At 47.8% G+C, this 15,601-nt stretch overlaps 1 protein-coding gene across 7 annotated transcripts in view; it reads right to left on the bottom strand.

Annotated features, from left to right (window-relative positions):
- Positions 1 to 552: 552 nt before the first annotated feature.
- UCKL1 (uridine-cytidine kinase 1 like 1) overlaps positions 553 to 15,601 on the bottom strand; it is a 54,149-nt gene continuing 39,100 nt past the window's right edge. For 4 of the 7 annotated variants that reach the window (XM_066625814.1, XM_066625817.1, XM_066625816.1 and 1 more), the window contains 8 exons: positions 9,333 to 9,352; positions 6,879 to 6,977; positions 5,385 to 5,478; positions 4,998 to 5,060; positions 4,194 to 4,316; positions 3,651 to 3,758; positions 2,035 to 2,191; positions 553 to 926 (listed from right to left, as the gene is read on the bottom strand). In XM_066625814.1, coding sequence (XP_066481911.1) covers positions 850 to 926; positions 2,035 to 2,191; positions 3,651 to 3,758; positions 4,194 to 4,316; positions 4,998 to 5,060; positions 5,385 to 5,478; positions 6,879 to 6,977; positions 9,333 to 9,352 — 741 coding nt within the window. In that variant the 3' untranslated portion in view covers positions 553 to 849. Of the gene's footprint in view, positions 927 to 2,034; positions 2,192 to 3,650; positions 3,759 to 4,193; positions 4,317 to 4,997; positions 5,061 to 5,384; positions 5,479 to 6,878; positions 6,978 to 9,332; positions 9,353 to 12,123; positions 12,141 to 15,601 lie in introns of all 7 variants that reach the window. The other 3 variants (XM_066625815.1, XM_066625818.1, XM_066625820.1) reach the window with 1 other exon arrangement.

Below are 15,601 nucleotides of genomic sequence, written 5' to 3'. Positions count from 1 at the left end.
TCAGAAAAAAAAAAATGGGGAAATGCCCCCAAGATAACAATTTCTGGATCACTTGCGCTAATTACCGGTAAGTCAGTGATTATTATTAATACACTGCTCCTACAGTACACTGGTTTGCTGAGACTGCACCATATGTTCGTGCACATTTTCAAACCTCTCCCAATACCTATGAGAACTAGAAGCTATTTCAAAAATTAACCCCAAGATTCTTGGGAAGCCAAAATCTGTCATGAGTCCCAGTTTTGTCCAAAAATGGAACCATCCTGCAGCAAAGAGATACCACTTTGCATGAATTCAGTGGGTGAAGACACAGGACCCAATCCTGTCCAGTTTTCAAGCACTGATGCTGTAGCAATGCAGTCTCAATGTAAGGGAACAAATATTCCCACACGTTGAGGAGGCCTCTGTGACTGCCTCCTCACTACATGATGCCCTATTGGCACAGCTGCACTGGCACTGGAAAATTGGATAGGATTGGGCCCACAGTCTGTTAATCAAGGAGTTGCACTACGTCGGGGGGGGTCAGGCATGATTGACATCAAACATCATGTATTTAAAATGTAGCTGAAACTTTATTTTTTAATAAAATAAGTTATATTAAATCTTCAAATTAAAATAAATTTGCTCTAGATTCAGAAACACTCAGGAGCACATAAAAAGACTCTCTGGCTCACTCTCATCTTTAAAAGTAGGTCTTCAGTCTCCAACACAGGGCGAACAAGAAGCAGTGATGCCGCAGGGCAATTGTCTCTCTGCAAATGTGTGGGCTCCGCTGTGGGGAGGGTTTAAGGTGCGGGTGCAGAAGTGTCCTTCACTTCCCAGGGGCAGGGGGCAGTTTACAAAAAAGGCCTAAGTGTCCAGGATGTCTTCCTCATCACTCCAGTCGGGAGGTGCATCTGTGCCAAAGTAGCGGTCTCCAAAATTTCCTAAATTGAGGGGGAAGGTTGGCAGGTGTCAGGAACTTACAAGGTAGATCTGTGCGAGACTCCGCATGGATACTGAGCTCTGTGTAGAACACATTCAGACATTCCGTCCAGCAAAATGTCAGCATTTCTATATACAAATATACTCAGAGCACTAAGGAAGTAGAAATGCAGAATACATATTTATTGTGGGTCAATGTGCTACGTGTACAGTTCTTTGAGTATATCCTTATATAAGAATATAACAATAATAAATTTAATAACAATAAAAAGCTCTTCTTGGACTGTACCCATTCAGGCTACCACTGCTGTGTCTAAATAATATTCCCTGCATTAGGAAAAATAGGCTGTCAGGGTGAAAACTAGGAGAGGTGTGCAAAAATCACACCCACCTTACACAATCTGAACTGATTTGTTGGCTCACTTCTGGGCTCAAATCAAGGTAGGTTTTTTTCCTTTAAAGCCCTAAAACAGTGATTTTCAACACTGTGCTCCAATCTCCTGCAGCGTAACCGCAGACTTTTCACAGCATACCAACTGAAAATCACTGCACTAAATAGTTTAGGATCTGAGTACCTGAAGCAGGACATGCCAGCCACATGCCCTCTGTTCTACATTCCAGGTCCTGCTCCAAGGGTCCCTCCCAATCAAGGTTCAGTCTTACTTCCTGAGCAGTGAGGCTGTGAGCCTCCTGAAACATCCCTCTGGAGAGGCCTGCTAGGTTTTAACACTGCTCCTTTAGACACCAACTTAAACCCTGACTCTTGAAGAAGACCTTTGGGATTTCTGGCCTTCTAGGATTTCTGGGGCGGTTTCTCTGTTTCTGCTGCTCTTTTTCCTGAATGTTCTTGCTGTTTTGGTATACAGTACTATGAATCGGGCTCAAGTTTCTATATTCATTCCTTCCCCCCTTCATCAGAACTGATAAAGGGGACATTTCTTAAGACTGAATTTTAAAAAAAATCACTGCAAGCAGTTCTGAGCCAGCAGGGGGCGGCAGAGGTATAGCCAAAGCTGTCTCAGGAATCTGCCTCAAGATATGCCCCCACCCTCACCCACCTAAGGCCCCCCAAATCCTGGCAGGCACCTTCTACTGGACCAGGTCACTCACCGATGCCTGGGATGATGCGGAAGAGATCATTCACTTTCTTGTCCACAGCTGTTGTGATGATCTTCACTTGGGGGAAGGCATACGCCACAGAGTGCACACCCATCTCCGCCATCAGCAGGGACAGAAGGAAGATTTTATCCTCCGGGACATCGTGGTCCTAAGGGGTCGAAGCAGGGAGCAGTCAAGGGCAGCAGCAACACTTTGCATACATCTGGCACTCTAAAGGCTCAGGAGCACTTCACTTTTCTCACAAATACTTACAACAACTCAACAAGGTAGGCAGGCAGTGTCCAAATATTGTTTTGGGGAGTGAGAGAGGATGGCTTGTTTGTGGTCATGCTCCTTAACTTGGGACAGAGGTAAAATGGAAACTGGGGCACTCTCACTCTTGTTCACTTCCTTAGCCTTTGCACAACTCTAGACAAGAGCAAGGCATCAAAAAACTAACATAGCAACTCTCTAGCCACTATATTCCACTGCTACTAAGGTGGGTGGTGCTTGCACAAAACAACGGCATATTCACACTCCTCTGCTCATCTTGCCTTCCATTCCCTCCTGCTGTTGTTTCCCTTGTGTCTGTTTTGAGACTGAGCCCCTCCTCTGGGCAGGGACTGTCCTCATCTTTTGTAAAGTAGGTGCCACGATCATAACAAGAAATAATAGACCAGAGCAGTGTTCCTCAACCAGTGGTACTTGTACCACTGGTGGTAGTTGAGGTGGTGTCCAGTCGTACATGTAAGACCCCCAGACCCCATCATCTAGCGGCCAGACCAGCAATGCAACATGATAAGCAGTAGTAGGAGACTCGGTTTGGCAGGAAGAGCTCCAGAGCATGCACTTTTGGCATGCTCAAAAAAGTCATCCGAAGCCTCTTACCGGTGTTTTGTCATGTTGTGTCTGCCCCCCCCCCAAAAAAAATCTGGAAATAAACGGTACCAACCGTATCTTCTGTTGGTACTTCCAATAGGTGAAAGTACAGTACAGGCAAAGTGGTACAGTAGGGAGCAAACACTGAGGAATGCTGGACTATAGAGATTGTAATATATGTCCACAGGGGCAGCTCATGTGTGTCCAGTGGTAAGTCGTCAAACCACAAGGAATGTTCAGGCCACATAGTTACTATCCTTCTTGATAATGCAAGTGATGCATTATCAAGAAGAATAGTAACTATCTGGCCTGAATGTTGGCCAGCTGGAAGTGGCATTTGCAAGCTAAAATTGGAGAGGTGGAGTTTATGCTTGAGAAGGTCTCAGGTTCAACCTCCAGCTAGAAGTACCTCAGGCTGCAGGTTCTCAGAGACCAGTTGCAACTGACACCTTTGGGTGAGATGGATCATTAGTCTCCCTCAGCATAAGGCAGCTTCATAAGGCCACCTGCAAGTGCTCCTTCGCCCATACAAATGACCTCACTCAGGGACAGTGTGTGGTTTGCATGCATTCAGAAGACCCGGGTTCAATCCCTGCCAGGTGGAACTGGGAAAGACCCTCCACGTGAAGCCCTGGAGAGCTGCTTTCAGTCAGCACAGACAGTCCCAAGCAAAGTGGACTAATGGGCTGAGCCAGTATGAAGCAACTTCTTGTGCTTCCTTCTCCTGCCCCTCTTCTCCCAGCCCTTACCAGCAACACCCTCACTGCCATCATGGCTGCCGCTCCTGTAGAGACTGTACAGTCCATCAAGATCACATGGTCTTCACTGATGTCCTTTGGGAGCCTCAGGTAGTGCAGCTGGATGAGACAGAACAAGACAGAGAGAGTTTTCAGAGTGGCCAGCAGAAAGAGAAATGTCCCTTGTACAACTTCTCTACTTGTTCCTAGCACGGAGTTACCCCTCCGCAGCCACTGCCAACAGGAGGGGGGAATGGCCAACAGACTAACTAAGCCAGACCACACTAGATCCCTTTGATCTAATTGACTAGGATGTCGAGCTTGGCTGTACCCATTGTGTGATAATACTTGAATGCATTTGTCAGCTCTCTCATCAGCAGCCTCAGCAATTTCTATCATTCACCCCCTTACAGAAGAGTGCACTGTACCCACCAAGGAATAGGACACTCACTTGTTGTTAGCGAAGTTGTTGGTCCACACTCTGGCCACTGCTGCAGAGGTGGAGAAAAACCCTGGCTTCCAAGTCCTTGCTTCCCCCAAGGCCTGGGCACATACCTCTGGCTCGCCTGTGTAGCGGTTTGTCTGGATGAGGATGGTGCCAATTCGGACATCCTTGCAAACAGCCCGCAGTGCTGGCTCCATGGTTTCTCCAGCCCTCAAAATGGACACACCAGTGATCTGGAAAAGAGAGAACAAGATGGGGCTCCACATCCCCAACCGTCTCGGATCACAGTTCACTTGCTCTAGGCCAAGGCTTGTAAACAGATACCTGCCTGGTTACTTGCTCTGAGTAAGAACGGCTTCCAGGTGACCAGGCAGCATCGTTTATTTATATAAATGAGGAAAGAGCAGCTGGTTGGTTGGTTTTCCTTTCAGGAAAAGGATGTACAATAAATGATCTACAACAAATGACTAATATGTGAGAATGGAGGCAAATGAAATCCTTGGGGGCTTGTGACTTTTATTGATTTATTTGCATGCTCACCTTAGACTAATGATGGGGCCAGATTTGCAAGTGGGAAAATTTGAAAAAGCCTTCCCCGGTTTTAAGATGATCAAGACCCCTCCGAATTTGAGATCCCACTCAAAACAGATAGGGGTAACCAGCAATGAGGAGAGCTTGCTAGAGATAGGACAGACTCAGAAGTTATGCTCCAGGCATGTGCCGAAGAGTCACCCCCAGCCAGTAAAGATGGGATTTGTAGTTTTCTCTGCATCTTAAACCGATTCGGAAGACTTTGCAGTCTTGTGATCTCCTATAGGAAACAATGAGTATACTTCACCCGTTTGAGGCAAAGGGAAGATTGAAGGTTACATTTGTGGATTCTGAATCAGGAATACTTTCTTGGTTGAACTTACCTGCTTCCCACTATATGTTCGACCTTCATAGTCTTGGCCTTGAGGGGTCTGAACTGTGCAACTCTGGAGAGCATAAAAGAACATACCCATCACATTCGAGTTGCAATAATGATATAAGATATATAACCAGATTTGGCTGTTTGCCAACATCATGAAAGGCAGACAAGGTCCATTTGGAGTCAGGGCAATGCTTCATGTACAGGTCGTATGAGCAGTCCCTGTCAATCACACTTCCGTGCTCTTTTCATAAGGATCCTTCACAATTCACCAGAAGGAGGGCTCTTTCAATTTCAGCAAAGCTATTTGAAAAACACTCAAACAGAGTGGGGAAAAACCCAGGCTCTATTTTCAGCTCAGCCCTAGAAAGGAGCGCTTCGAACAGCTTACCTGAAAAGGCAGAAAGGACAGCGCGTGCTCGATCAGCAGACGCATCAGCCGTTTAGAGTAGAAGATGAATTCATCCCGGCTGGTCTCTTTGTCCCTAGGAAGGAAGAAACATGAAGGGGGGAAGGGAGGTGTTTGCTGGATGAAGAGGGTTTTCTATGCAGTTTAGTCAACTAAAGAGGGTGCTGTGGCCACAGAGGACAATCAAGGCCTAAAGAAACCATTCTTGACACTTCCCAAGGTGTACCAGAGCCGAAGGACTTGACCACTGAAGAGTGACACTGGTCAGAAGACCGGGGGTGGGGGAGCTTAAGAAGGGTCTAGTTTCAGAACCTTACAGCAGGGATTTCCCAAAGGGACTCCTGATCCCAAAAGGAGCTCCAACATATTCATGCAGGAGAGTCCTCCTTGGACTGAACCAACTCAAAGTTCAGCCCATTTGCAATGGAACAAGATTTTCACATGTTTCCACAACTAAACTAAAAAACCCTCTCTGAAGGCAGGAAAGTAGCGGATCAGGAAGAAAGATTATGGCCTAGTACTCACCCTAATGTGCTTGTTTTCTGCATTCAAGGAGGCTTCCCCCTCCCCCCCCCCCAAAAAAAAAATTAGAAGAGCATTCTAAATGCATTTCCAACCTGCATTTCAAAGAGGCACAGGAATTCATCTGAGATGGTGATCAAGTCCACTTAGGCTGTGACTTACAGCCCAATCCTAAGGGGTCTGTACACTGCTGGAATGAGGGTTCTGGCTGAGAAATAGTGGCACGTCTGACCACCTAGTGAGTCCTTGACAAAGGCAGGATTTAAACTTGGCACTCTCTGGCTCACAGCTCATACTCTTAAGTTCATTACTCAACAATAATACTTTTTTTTTTTAAATTTGCTTTCAGGGCCAGGCTGGATGCGATGAGACAGCCACACACTTGCCCACAGCATTCTGGTATAAAATGCAGGGTGATTCATGCTGTCTGGTTTTACACCAGAAGGACTGTGCACCTGAGAGAGCTAAACCGTTATCCCTCCCTTGCTATGTTCCATTTCTGCCAGCATTTTCTCCCCAGCCAGGCTCACTTCTGGAGCAGGAGCTGGGCTGAAGAAAAAGGGGCTTCAGAACAATGGAGCAAGATGAGACGAGGCAGGGGAAAGACTCGCTCCCCTTGCCCACATCCTTTCCATGTAAAAACCGACCCACCTCCAGAAGAGGTGTCATGTCTAGTTGGGCCCTAAATCTGACAGGAATGAGAAAAGGAAAGTAGTGGGAGGAAACCAGAGATCTGCTGGCAGTAGTCTGTGAGGCAAAGAAGGAAGGCCCATAGCCAGGGAGACAGACCAGGGACTGACTGCACTTGCTCCCCGTGTGGAAGGGATGGTCACTCCTGAACTGGCCTTTTCAGCCACACTAGATGCTGTGCCAGAACCACCTTTCAGAGCGCGATACCAGAGTCTCTCGAGACTGAAGGTTGCCAACAACAACAGTCTGTGGAAGGGGACTCACCTGATGATGGTGTGCATGCCCCTGACCTGCGGGGTGTTCTTCAGCACACTGAGGGTCTTGGGGAGGGGGTGGCACTGGTGGGCAGAGGCCAGTGCTGCCCTGGGAACGAAGAGAAGAGTCAAGCCAAATTAAGTGCCGCCAAGGACAGAAGCCACACCTGTGTTTCTGCATCCAAACAAACCACACAGACCTTCTTCGGTGTCCAAATTAACATCCATTGAAAGAGGTCATTCCCCCCCCCCCCGCCACACTTGGGTTGCTTGTAGTACCAACAAGCGGTTGGTGTTTATGAACATTCACAACTCAAGACCGGCTTGTGGGCGGGGTGGCCTGCGGCCCACAAAAGTTTCCATTTGCTCCTCCACTGTCGTTTTCTGTACAGGAACGCAGTTTCAGGAGGGGGAGATTTTATGCAGAGAAGCAGCATGTGGGGATGGCTTAACCCTTTCCCCAGCTAAACATGTTTCCTCTCCTAATCCGCCCTCCCCACTCCTTTCCCTTCTGTATTGCTCCAGATGCGCACAATGACCTTTGGAACCCCACAGAGAGAAAAGCAGCAAGGCCAGAACAGGAAATCATGCAGAAAAGCAGCCTCCTTGGCTTGCAACTGATCTCTCAGGCTGAGAGATCAGCCTGAAATCAACCTGAAATCAGCCTGAAATCAACTGATTTCAGATCAGTTCTCCTCAGATCTCCTCAGATCTCCTCAGGGTTTTAATTCAGGAGAAGGAAAATTGAGCCTGTCTTGGTGGAGTCTCATCTCCCAAGGAAAAGGGGACAGGGGAGAAGGTCTCTTAGGAAGGGACAGCCAGCTTCTGGCCTCCCTAGTCTGGAAAAGTTGATGGCGAAAGAGTCTGGGGTTGAGTCATGACTGGATGACAAATGCTACGCATTCACATGTCCTTATTTGTTCAAAATAAAATAGTGCCACACTCCCAGCAGGCCCCTGTGTGGTTGGTGAGGATGGACAAAGAACTTCATGCAGATTCGTTTTGCGGACACAATCACACGTGCAGAATTTGTGATACACAAAAGAGGAACAACAGAAAAAGAAGCTGATTAAAGGTTTGCTCAAATCCACCTCTCTCTCACACACACACACCCAGCATCAAACAAAATGTTTTAGCCAAGAATCAAAGCAGCCAAGGGGAGTGCCAAGCAAGTCGGATCCAGCCTTCTGAAGCCCTTCAAGCAGTCTGCTACCCCACTGCTTCTCCCTCTCTCTACAGCCCAACCCCTGGCCTAACCAGCTGCTGCTTCACTGGTTGCCACTAGCAATTCGGACCCAGCCATGATGCTGGTCAACCTGTTTCTGGACTGCAGCACTTCAGGCTACATTATCATAGAACTCTACGTTTGGAGGGAACCCTGGAGGTTATCTAGTCCAACCCCCTGCTCAGCTTACGTGCCAGTCCAGCTCTGTTTGCCTATTCACTCCGTCAGTCTGCCTGAGCCAATGCTGTGAGTGCGCTGGGAGCACCTGGGTGTTCATGAGCAGAGTGTGGCCGGCAACTCCTTCTTCGCCTAAGCAGTGCTGAGGGATGCCTAAGTTGCCAGGCTGGGGGAAGGCTTGAGGAAGGACTGCCACTTCGACCCCCAAGGATCAAGCTGGGATACAGCCACACAAATGAGGTCTAGTGGCCTCGGCATGCCCCAGTCTCTCCCTGCAGAACATGAGAGTGAATAAGAAGCAGGACACGTGGGAGCTCAGCTCCATTATCACCACATGGATTGGCAGTGGGGCACTTACTGGTTTCTGTTGTGGTACTTCTGGCATCGGTTCGCACTTTCAGATTCTCTCCTGCCAAGTGGTACTTCCACTGCAGTTGCCAGGAGGGGGCAGAAACACAGGCGCCCATGGACCACCCCAATCCTCTAAGGAGGCGGTGGCAAGATGTCTTGGGCAAGCCATGCCCATGCAAAGTGTCATCATGATCTAGTGAGGCCCACTGGCTTGCATCCTACTTCCACTGGCAAAAGCAATGAGGGGCCTACTTGGCCTGGAGAAATTCTGAACACAGGAAGCAGGATTTTTAGGGCCAAATGAGACACTGAAGGTTCTTACTGCTAATTTTTTGTTCCTCCCCAGCATCTCTCTTCTGAGCAGCTAATTTTCCCTGCTATTCCCCCTCCCAATTCCTAGCAAAAGTTCGTTGCTAAGAACAGAGAGAAAGAACAGACCAAGGTGGTCAGCAATAGGACCTCCTCTGCCTGAGCAATTTCTCTCCCCTCCAGCCTCTGTTGCCTGTTGGAGGGGAATCCTCAATAGGCAAAGTTCACATGTGATGACTGTACCATGTAGCTAAGCTCATACTTCTACCGCAGAACCCCAGGCAAAAGACACACACAGGTTTGTGTGACTCATTCACATGCAGGTCTAGACCCCAGCAGAAGCTCACACAATTTAGTATTCAAACCAAAACCCAAATTCAGGACTGCAAATCTGTTCCTCACATATCCCAGCGTAGCTTTCTCTGTTCACCAGATGGGATGGTTGTTCAGGGATGAACCAGGCAGGAAACATATAGACACACAAACACAATCATTTGGGGGGGGGGATAAAAAAGGAAATGAGAGCACTTAATTATAACAAAAGACAGAAAGAATATACAGGATTGTCCTGGAGAACTATCCCCAAAAGACAATAAGAAAGAGTAAGGTTTAAGCCTGCAGTCGCCCTCTGCTTGCAGTGAGGTCCACTCCAACAAGCTTTCTAGGCATCATCTGAGCCCAGGGAACATTTCTTGATGGACCTCAAACAGCCACATGGCAAAGAGAAGTGTCATAACTTTTCCCATCACAGAGCAACTGTGGGGGAGAAGCTGCATCCAACAGGATTTCCCCTTCTCTGATACTTCTAGGGCACAATCAGACAAAACAGAAGGAAAGCCATTACTGAAACTTTGGTGGGTTGTTTTTTTTTATCATGTTAAATGTAGCCACTTAGAGACCCAATTCAGATGGGAGCTGTGTAGCTAGGGGTATGGGATGGGCTTAACATGTGCTTCTGCATCTTTTTTTCTAATCTAAATCCCTTCACCCCCAGAACCTGCCGTCTGCTCTGTCAGCAAGATATACCCGACTGTTAATTTTTCTCACAGAGCGCTTCTGTATATTTTGCTTTCAAATACAAGCTCCAGGGGGAGGTTCCCCTCACCAATTGTATAGCCCCGCCTGAACGGGGTGGGGGGTCCCCCAGGGCTACTGCCCTTACCCATCTTTGTAAAAAGTAGGTGATCCAACCCTGGCCTCATGCCACCTCATCCAGTTGCACCCTTCCAGTTACCAGAGTGAAAGGATCTCGGCCATGGGGGTGGACCTTACTGGATATTTAGGAGCAACCTTCTTTTCAAATGGAACAAATGTGAATGGTTGTATGAACCCCCCAGAACTGTCTGTATTTGCAAGCGTATTTGTGGGGTGCGTGAGCAAATCAAACGCATTTCAAAGAAACAAAGCTACCCAAAAGGCGCGTTGTCCTTTCACTTTTGTCCCAGCAGGCCACAGAACCAACACGGGCTGCAGGTCCTTGTGGTTTCCTGTCACCCAGCCTTCGTGATCTCTCGGATCAGGAGTGGAAAATTCGAACAAGCAGCCCAGAGTGTTTCTACTCTCTCACTTTCTGTTTAACTTTTAAAAGGTATCACATTTGGAAACCAATTCTCCTGCCCCTCCTCCTTCCTCCACAAGAATAAATGCTTCAAAAGGCCAGAAAGAAAGAAATAAAGAAAGCAAGAAAGAGAGCAACTGTCTCAGAAAAGCACAGCCAAATGTCATCGACTCTTTTTACAGCACTTGCAAATCATACAGGAAGCAGACAAGGGAGAGGCGTGGAGCTACAAAGGCAGCAAACACCAGCCAAGGCATTTCAAACAGGGACCCAGGCGGCCTTGAAATGGCTCTCAGCATTTCAAATGAGGGCTATTATGCCCAAGATGGGCTTGCAGCAGGCCTTGAAGTGGATCAAGGCTAGGGGTTAGGGGCGAAGGTGTGGCAGATTCACCAGGAAGGATCTATTTCTGGAATTCAGCCTTGCTAAACTTTTAAAACCATTTCCACAGATTCGGGGGAGGGGGGGAAGCAAAAATGGTCCCTTTTATCCAGTTGGCTCCAATTGTTTAAAGAAGGGTTCCAGAAACTTATTTAGCTGGCAAGTTAGGCAGCATAGGTATTGTCTTCACCCCACATTTGCTGAGGAAAGGGGGAATATGCGGGGGGGGGGGGGGGAGGAGAAGTGATCAGGAGGAAGGAGTGCTCAACTTGTCTTGTACCCAGTGGCATAGCTAGAGGGGGTCAAAGCACTAAGTTTTGCAGGGAGCCTCACCGCAGCATGCAAGCAACCCCTCCCCCTTCCCATTGGAGCCATTCCTGGCAGTCAGAGCAAAATGGAGGTGTATGCCTGACTCTGAAAGGGAGGGAGAGGACCGCTTCCACGCCACACTGAGGTTTCCTGCAAAACTTAGTGCTTTCCACCCTCTCTAGCTACGCCATTGCCTATGCCCACTCGTACTCCCCTCAAAATGCCTTCCACCAGTCCTGCTGGGGTGGGGGGGCATTTGTAGGGGAGAACTGGTAGGCTGAAGGAAGAGGTATGCACTCCTGCCCACCCATCAACTCTTCTGTGCCACACTCCCCACATTCTTATTAATATTTTTTTAAAAATGAGGGTGGGAACATTATTCCCTCCCCTTAGCATTTAATTTGGCCTTTGCTTCCCAGATACTGCAAAGGATTGCTACTAGAGCCTGTGGGCAAGGCTCTACTGAACTGAACATCTTCAGTTCTTCGCACAGCTGGGCACTTCAAAATTGAATGTGAAATTTATCAATAGACTCACTTTCAGAGTAAAACAAATACAGGCACTGAGCTTATTTTCATTCTTATTTACAAAAATGCTTAAATGTTGTACTGGGCTTGAAAAAAAGAGGGTGTTAAGAATGATCACCGAGAACACAATGGGAAAGCTCTGGTCAGTTATGCCCCCTTGAGAACTGCCAAGAGCCCTGGTGGCTGTATGGAACCCACAATTCCATTGTATCAGTGCAAACTCTGGAGACAAAATCCAGCATTTTGAATACGCTGATTTAAAAAAAAAAAAATCAAGTTTCTAGTCCGCTCTGCACAGAGAGGTTCAAAAGATGGGAGTGAGGGAGAAATAAGATTTCCAGCTGGTTTAACAGCCCCCCAATGTTACAAATGCCTTGAATCTTGCAAACGAAAAAGGACAGAGTTAGGAGGCCCTTACCTGACGCTGAGTTCACGCTGCAACACAAAGAACACCATGCAACCAGTGTTATAACAGGAGCAACCCCAGCAACATTAGGAGGAAAGGGGGAAACAAAAACAAAGACCAGGAATGTTTTCCCTGAATTCACAGCACTTGGAGCAGTTAGCATCTTATTTCTTTTTCTTCTTGCTTTTTAAGCAGCTGCACACATTCAGCCTTGCTCAGTGCAGCTCACAAAACAGCCTGATGTTTTTGCAAAGTGGCCACAACACTCCTAATGATACAACTACTGTCTTCAAATTTCAGCATGTCTGTTGAGTCCCCCCACATCTCCACTTAAAAGGAACCAAAGCTGAGGGGCAGAGCAGCAGTTCTGCATGCAGCAGACCCCGGGTTCAGTCCCTGGTATTCCCCAGGAAGGGCTGAGATAGACCCTGAAGAGCTGCTGCCAAGCAATGGAGACAATTTTTGGACTAGACCAGGGGTGCCCAAACCCTGGCCAGGGTGCCACTTGCTGCCCTCAAGGACTCCCAATCCGGCCCACGGAAAGCCCCCAGTCTCCAATGGGCCTCCAGCCCTCTGGAGACTTTCTGGAGCCCGTGCTGGCCTGATGCAACTGTTCTCAATGTGAGGGCAACTGTTTGACTCTCATATGAGCTGTGGGACGAGGACTTCCTCCACTGCTTGCTGTTTCACATCTGTTATGCAGCAGCGGCAGTGAAGGAAAGGCTGGTCTTGCTTGTGTAGGGCCTTTTGTAGGCCTTGAGCTATGGCAAGACCTTGACTCATTCATATAAGTTCCATCTCTAATATATTCATTTATGTAAATATTTGTAAGTTTATTCAAATTTGAAATGTAAATTCTTTTTTATTCTCAGCCCCTGACACAGCGTCAGAGAGATGATGTGGCCCTCCTGCCAAAAAGTTTGGACACCCCTGGACTAGACAACAACCTGATTCGACACAAGGCAGCTTACTTTGTTCAACCCTGTCTCTGTGGGAACGCCCATGCAGAGAGGAATGGCGCACTCAGACGCTAACAAGTGCTGGGCAGTGCTCAGTTTAGTTCTTTGTCACTCATAAGGTGGCAGATGCCAGTATAGTTAGAAAAAGGCAGGGCTGTTATCCAGTTCAGAAATCAGAGCTGATTAATGGTACTAACTGTGGTTGAGCCATCAGCAGGGTGAATCTGCATATTAATAAAAATGTCTCTGAAGTGGAAAAAACACTTTGGTTTATACAGGGCCCCCCTCCTCCCGTATCCGCAGGGGAGAGGTTCTAGCTGCCACTGTGGATACCAGAAACCACGGATAGCAGTGAACCATATAAGAGGTTCACAAATCCCCCCACTGTGCAAATGACTTAGCTGTATCTGACTGCAGCCCTCCAGTCGCCTTCTCTGTGCTGCCTGCAAATGTCAGCATTGCATTATTTTCAGCCCTCCAACCCACCCATTTGCAGACAGAGAAAGTGACAGCAGGGCTGCAATCAGATTCCCCCCTTTTGCTTGAAGGGAGGAATTTGGATAAATGGATACCGTGAACTGTGGATACCGGGGAGACACAGATACTGGGGTGGTACACAGATACAGTATCCGGGGAGACACAGATACTGGGGGGAAGGTACCATCTTAAGAGAGGCAATTCCCTCCTGGGTGAGACAGAAGGAGGAATACTTCATCTCAGATGGCACTGCCAACCAGCCTGTCGCTTTTATAAAGTCCACACATTAAAATAATTCACATTTTTCCCTGCTGTCCAATTAATTTGGAGAAAAATGTTTTTAAAATCTGTCAGAAGGTTTTTATCACTTCATCTTAACCCGTACATTTGCTAAGCACGGCCACTCTACAAAAGACGACAGCAAAGGAGTCTATTAGCGCAGAGCTCAGGATGTGTCATGTCCCACACCCACACACTGGGTTGACCTGTCAGAACAACATGCTGAGCGCAGGCCGGACAGGCAGATTCAAAAACCGAGGAGAGGAAACCAAACCCCAGCAACAAACAGATGTGAAATATCAGCCGAGGGCCCACGCTGCCCATTTGCACGTGGGGGGACAGACTGCACTTGCTCCCAGTGTGGAAGGGATTGTCACTCCCGAATCGGCCTTTTCAGCCACACTAGACGCTGTTCCAGAACCACCTTTCAGAGCGCGATACCATAGTCTTTCGAGACTGAAGGTTGCCAACTACTACTTTGGAGTCTAGCACCAGGTAAACACCTCCAGGCAACAATCCTACACACCCCCACCTGGTCCCATTGAACTCAGTAGGATTTACTTCTGAGGAGACACATAGGATTGCTCTGCTAGTCTCCTTCAAAGCATTCAGTGAGCATCCCTGTGCTGGCAACATCTATTCTGCTGCCCTAGGCAAACATAGGATGTGCATGTTGTCTACACATGAATACACATGCACATGTGGCATTGCATCTTTGGAGGAGGCAGCAGGAACTGTGGTCCTTCTTTGGTGATTTTCTCAACTGTAGCCCCACTTCTTGCTCCCTAAATGAACTGGGAAAGAAGAAAGGGCAGTTGGGAACTGGTGGAAGAGTGAAAACACACTGCCTACCCCACAAGACCAAGCCCTGCTATCTCAAGGGTCAGAGTAGACTGGGAGATGCAAACTGACTGTTGTACACTGAACTAGACTGGTTTTCAGACAGACACCAGCACATAACCAATCAGTGGTGCTTTGTAAACATCACCTGTGCATGGAGCTTCACATGGGTGCCTTTCCATAAGCCCAGAGCTGCTAAGTTAGCAAACTGAAAGAGGTTACCATATGGTCAGAGTCAGGTCAATCATCCCTCAAACAGAGACAGACCATCTTGGCCCAGCAAGGTTTAGCTGCATCTCAAGCCAATTATCCATTACACAGAATAAGGGGGTAGAATGCAGAACTGTACCATTCTATGGGGGGGGGCACTTTTATTGTTCCTTTCCATAAAAAGCTCTGTGCATGTCCTAAACTAGTACAGGTACGTCAAAGAGAGAGCTGTGCTCAACCTGAGAGTGAATCAGAGCAGAGAGAGCATAATAGGAGGGCTTGGAATTAAGGCTTAGAAGAAAGTTTAAGGGCTGAAGTAGAGAGAGCCATCTAGGCCAGGGGTGCCCAAACCCTGGCCCGGGGGCCACTTGCGGCCCTCAGGGGCTCCCAATTCGGCCCGCGGGGAGCCCCCAGTCTCCAATGAGTCTCTGGCCCTCCGGAAACTTGCTGGAGCCCATGTTGGCCTGATGCAACTGCTCTCAGTGTGAGGACAACTGTTCGACCTCTCACCTGAGCTGTGGGACAAGGGCTCCCTCCACTACTTGCTGTTTCACGTCTGTGATGCAGCAGTGGCAGTGAAGGAAAGCCTGGTCTTGCTTTGTGCAAGACCTTTTATAGGCCTTGACCTATTGTAAGACCTTCATTCATTCATGTAAGTTCCATCTCTAATACATTCATATATGTATATTTATTCAAATTTGAAATGTAAATTAATTATTTTTTTC

This window comes from Tiliqua scincoides, chromosome 4 (assembly GCF_035046505.1).
Source record: "Tiliqua scincoides isolate rTilSci1 chromosome 4, rTilSci1.hap2, whole genome shotgun sequence".
Lineage (NCBI taxonomy): Eukaryota > Metazoa > Chordata > Lepidosauria > Squamata > Scincidae > Tiliqua > Tiliqua scincoides.
This window is presented reverse-complemented; position numbering and strand designations above follow the sequence as displayed.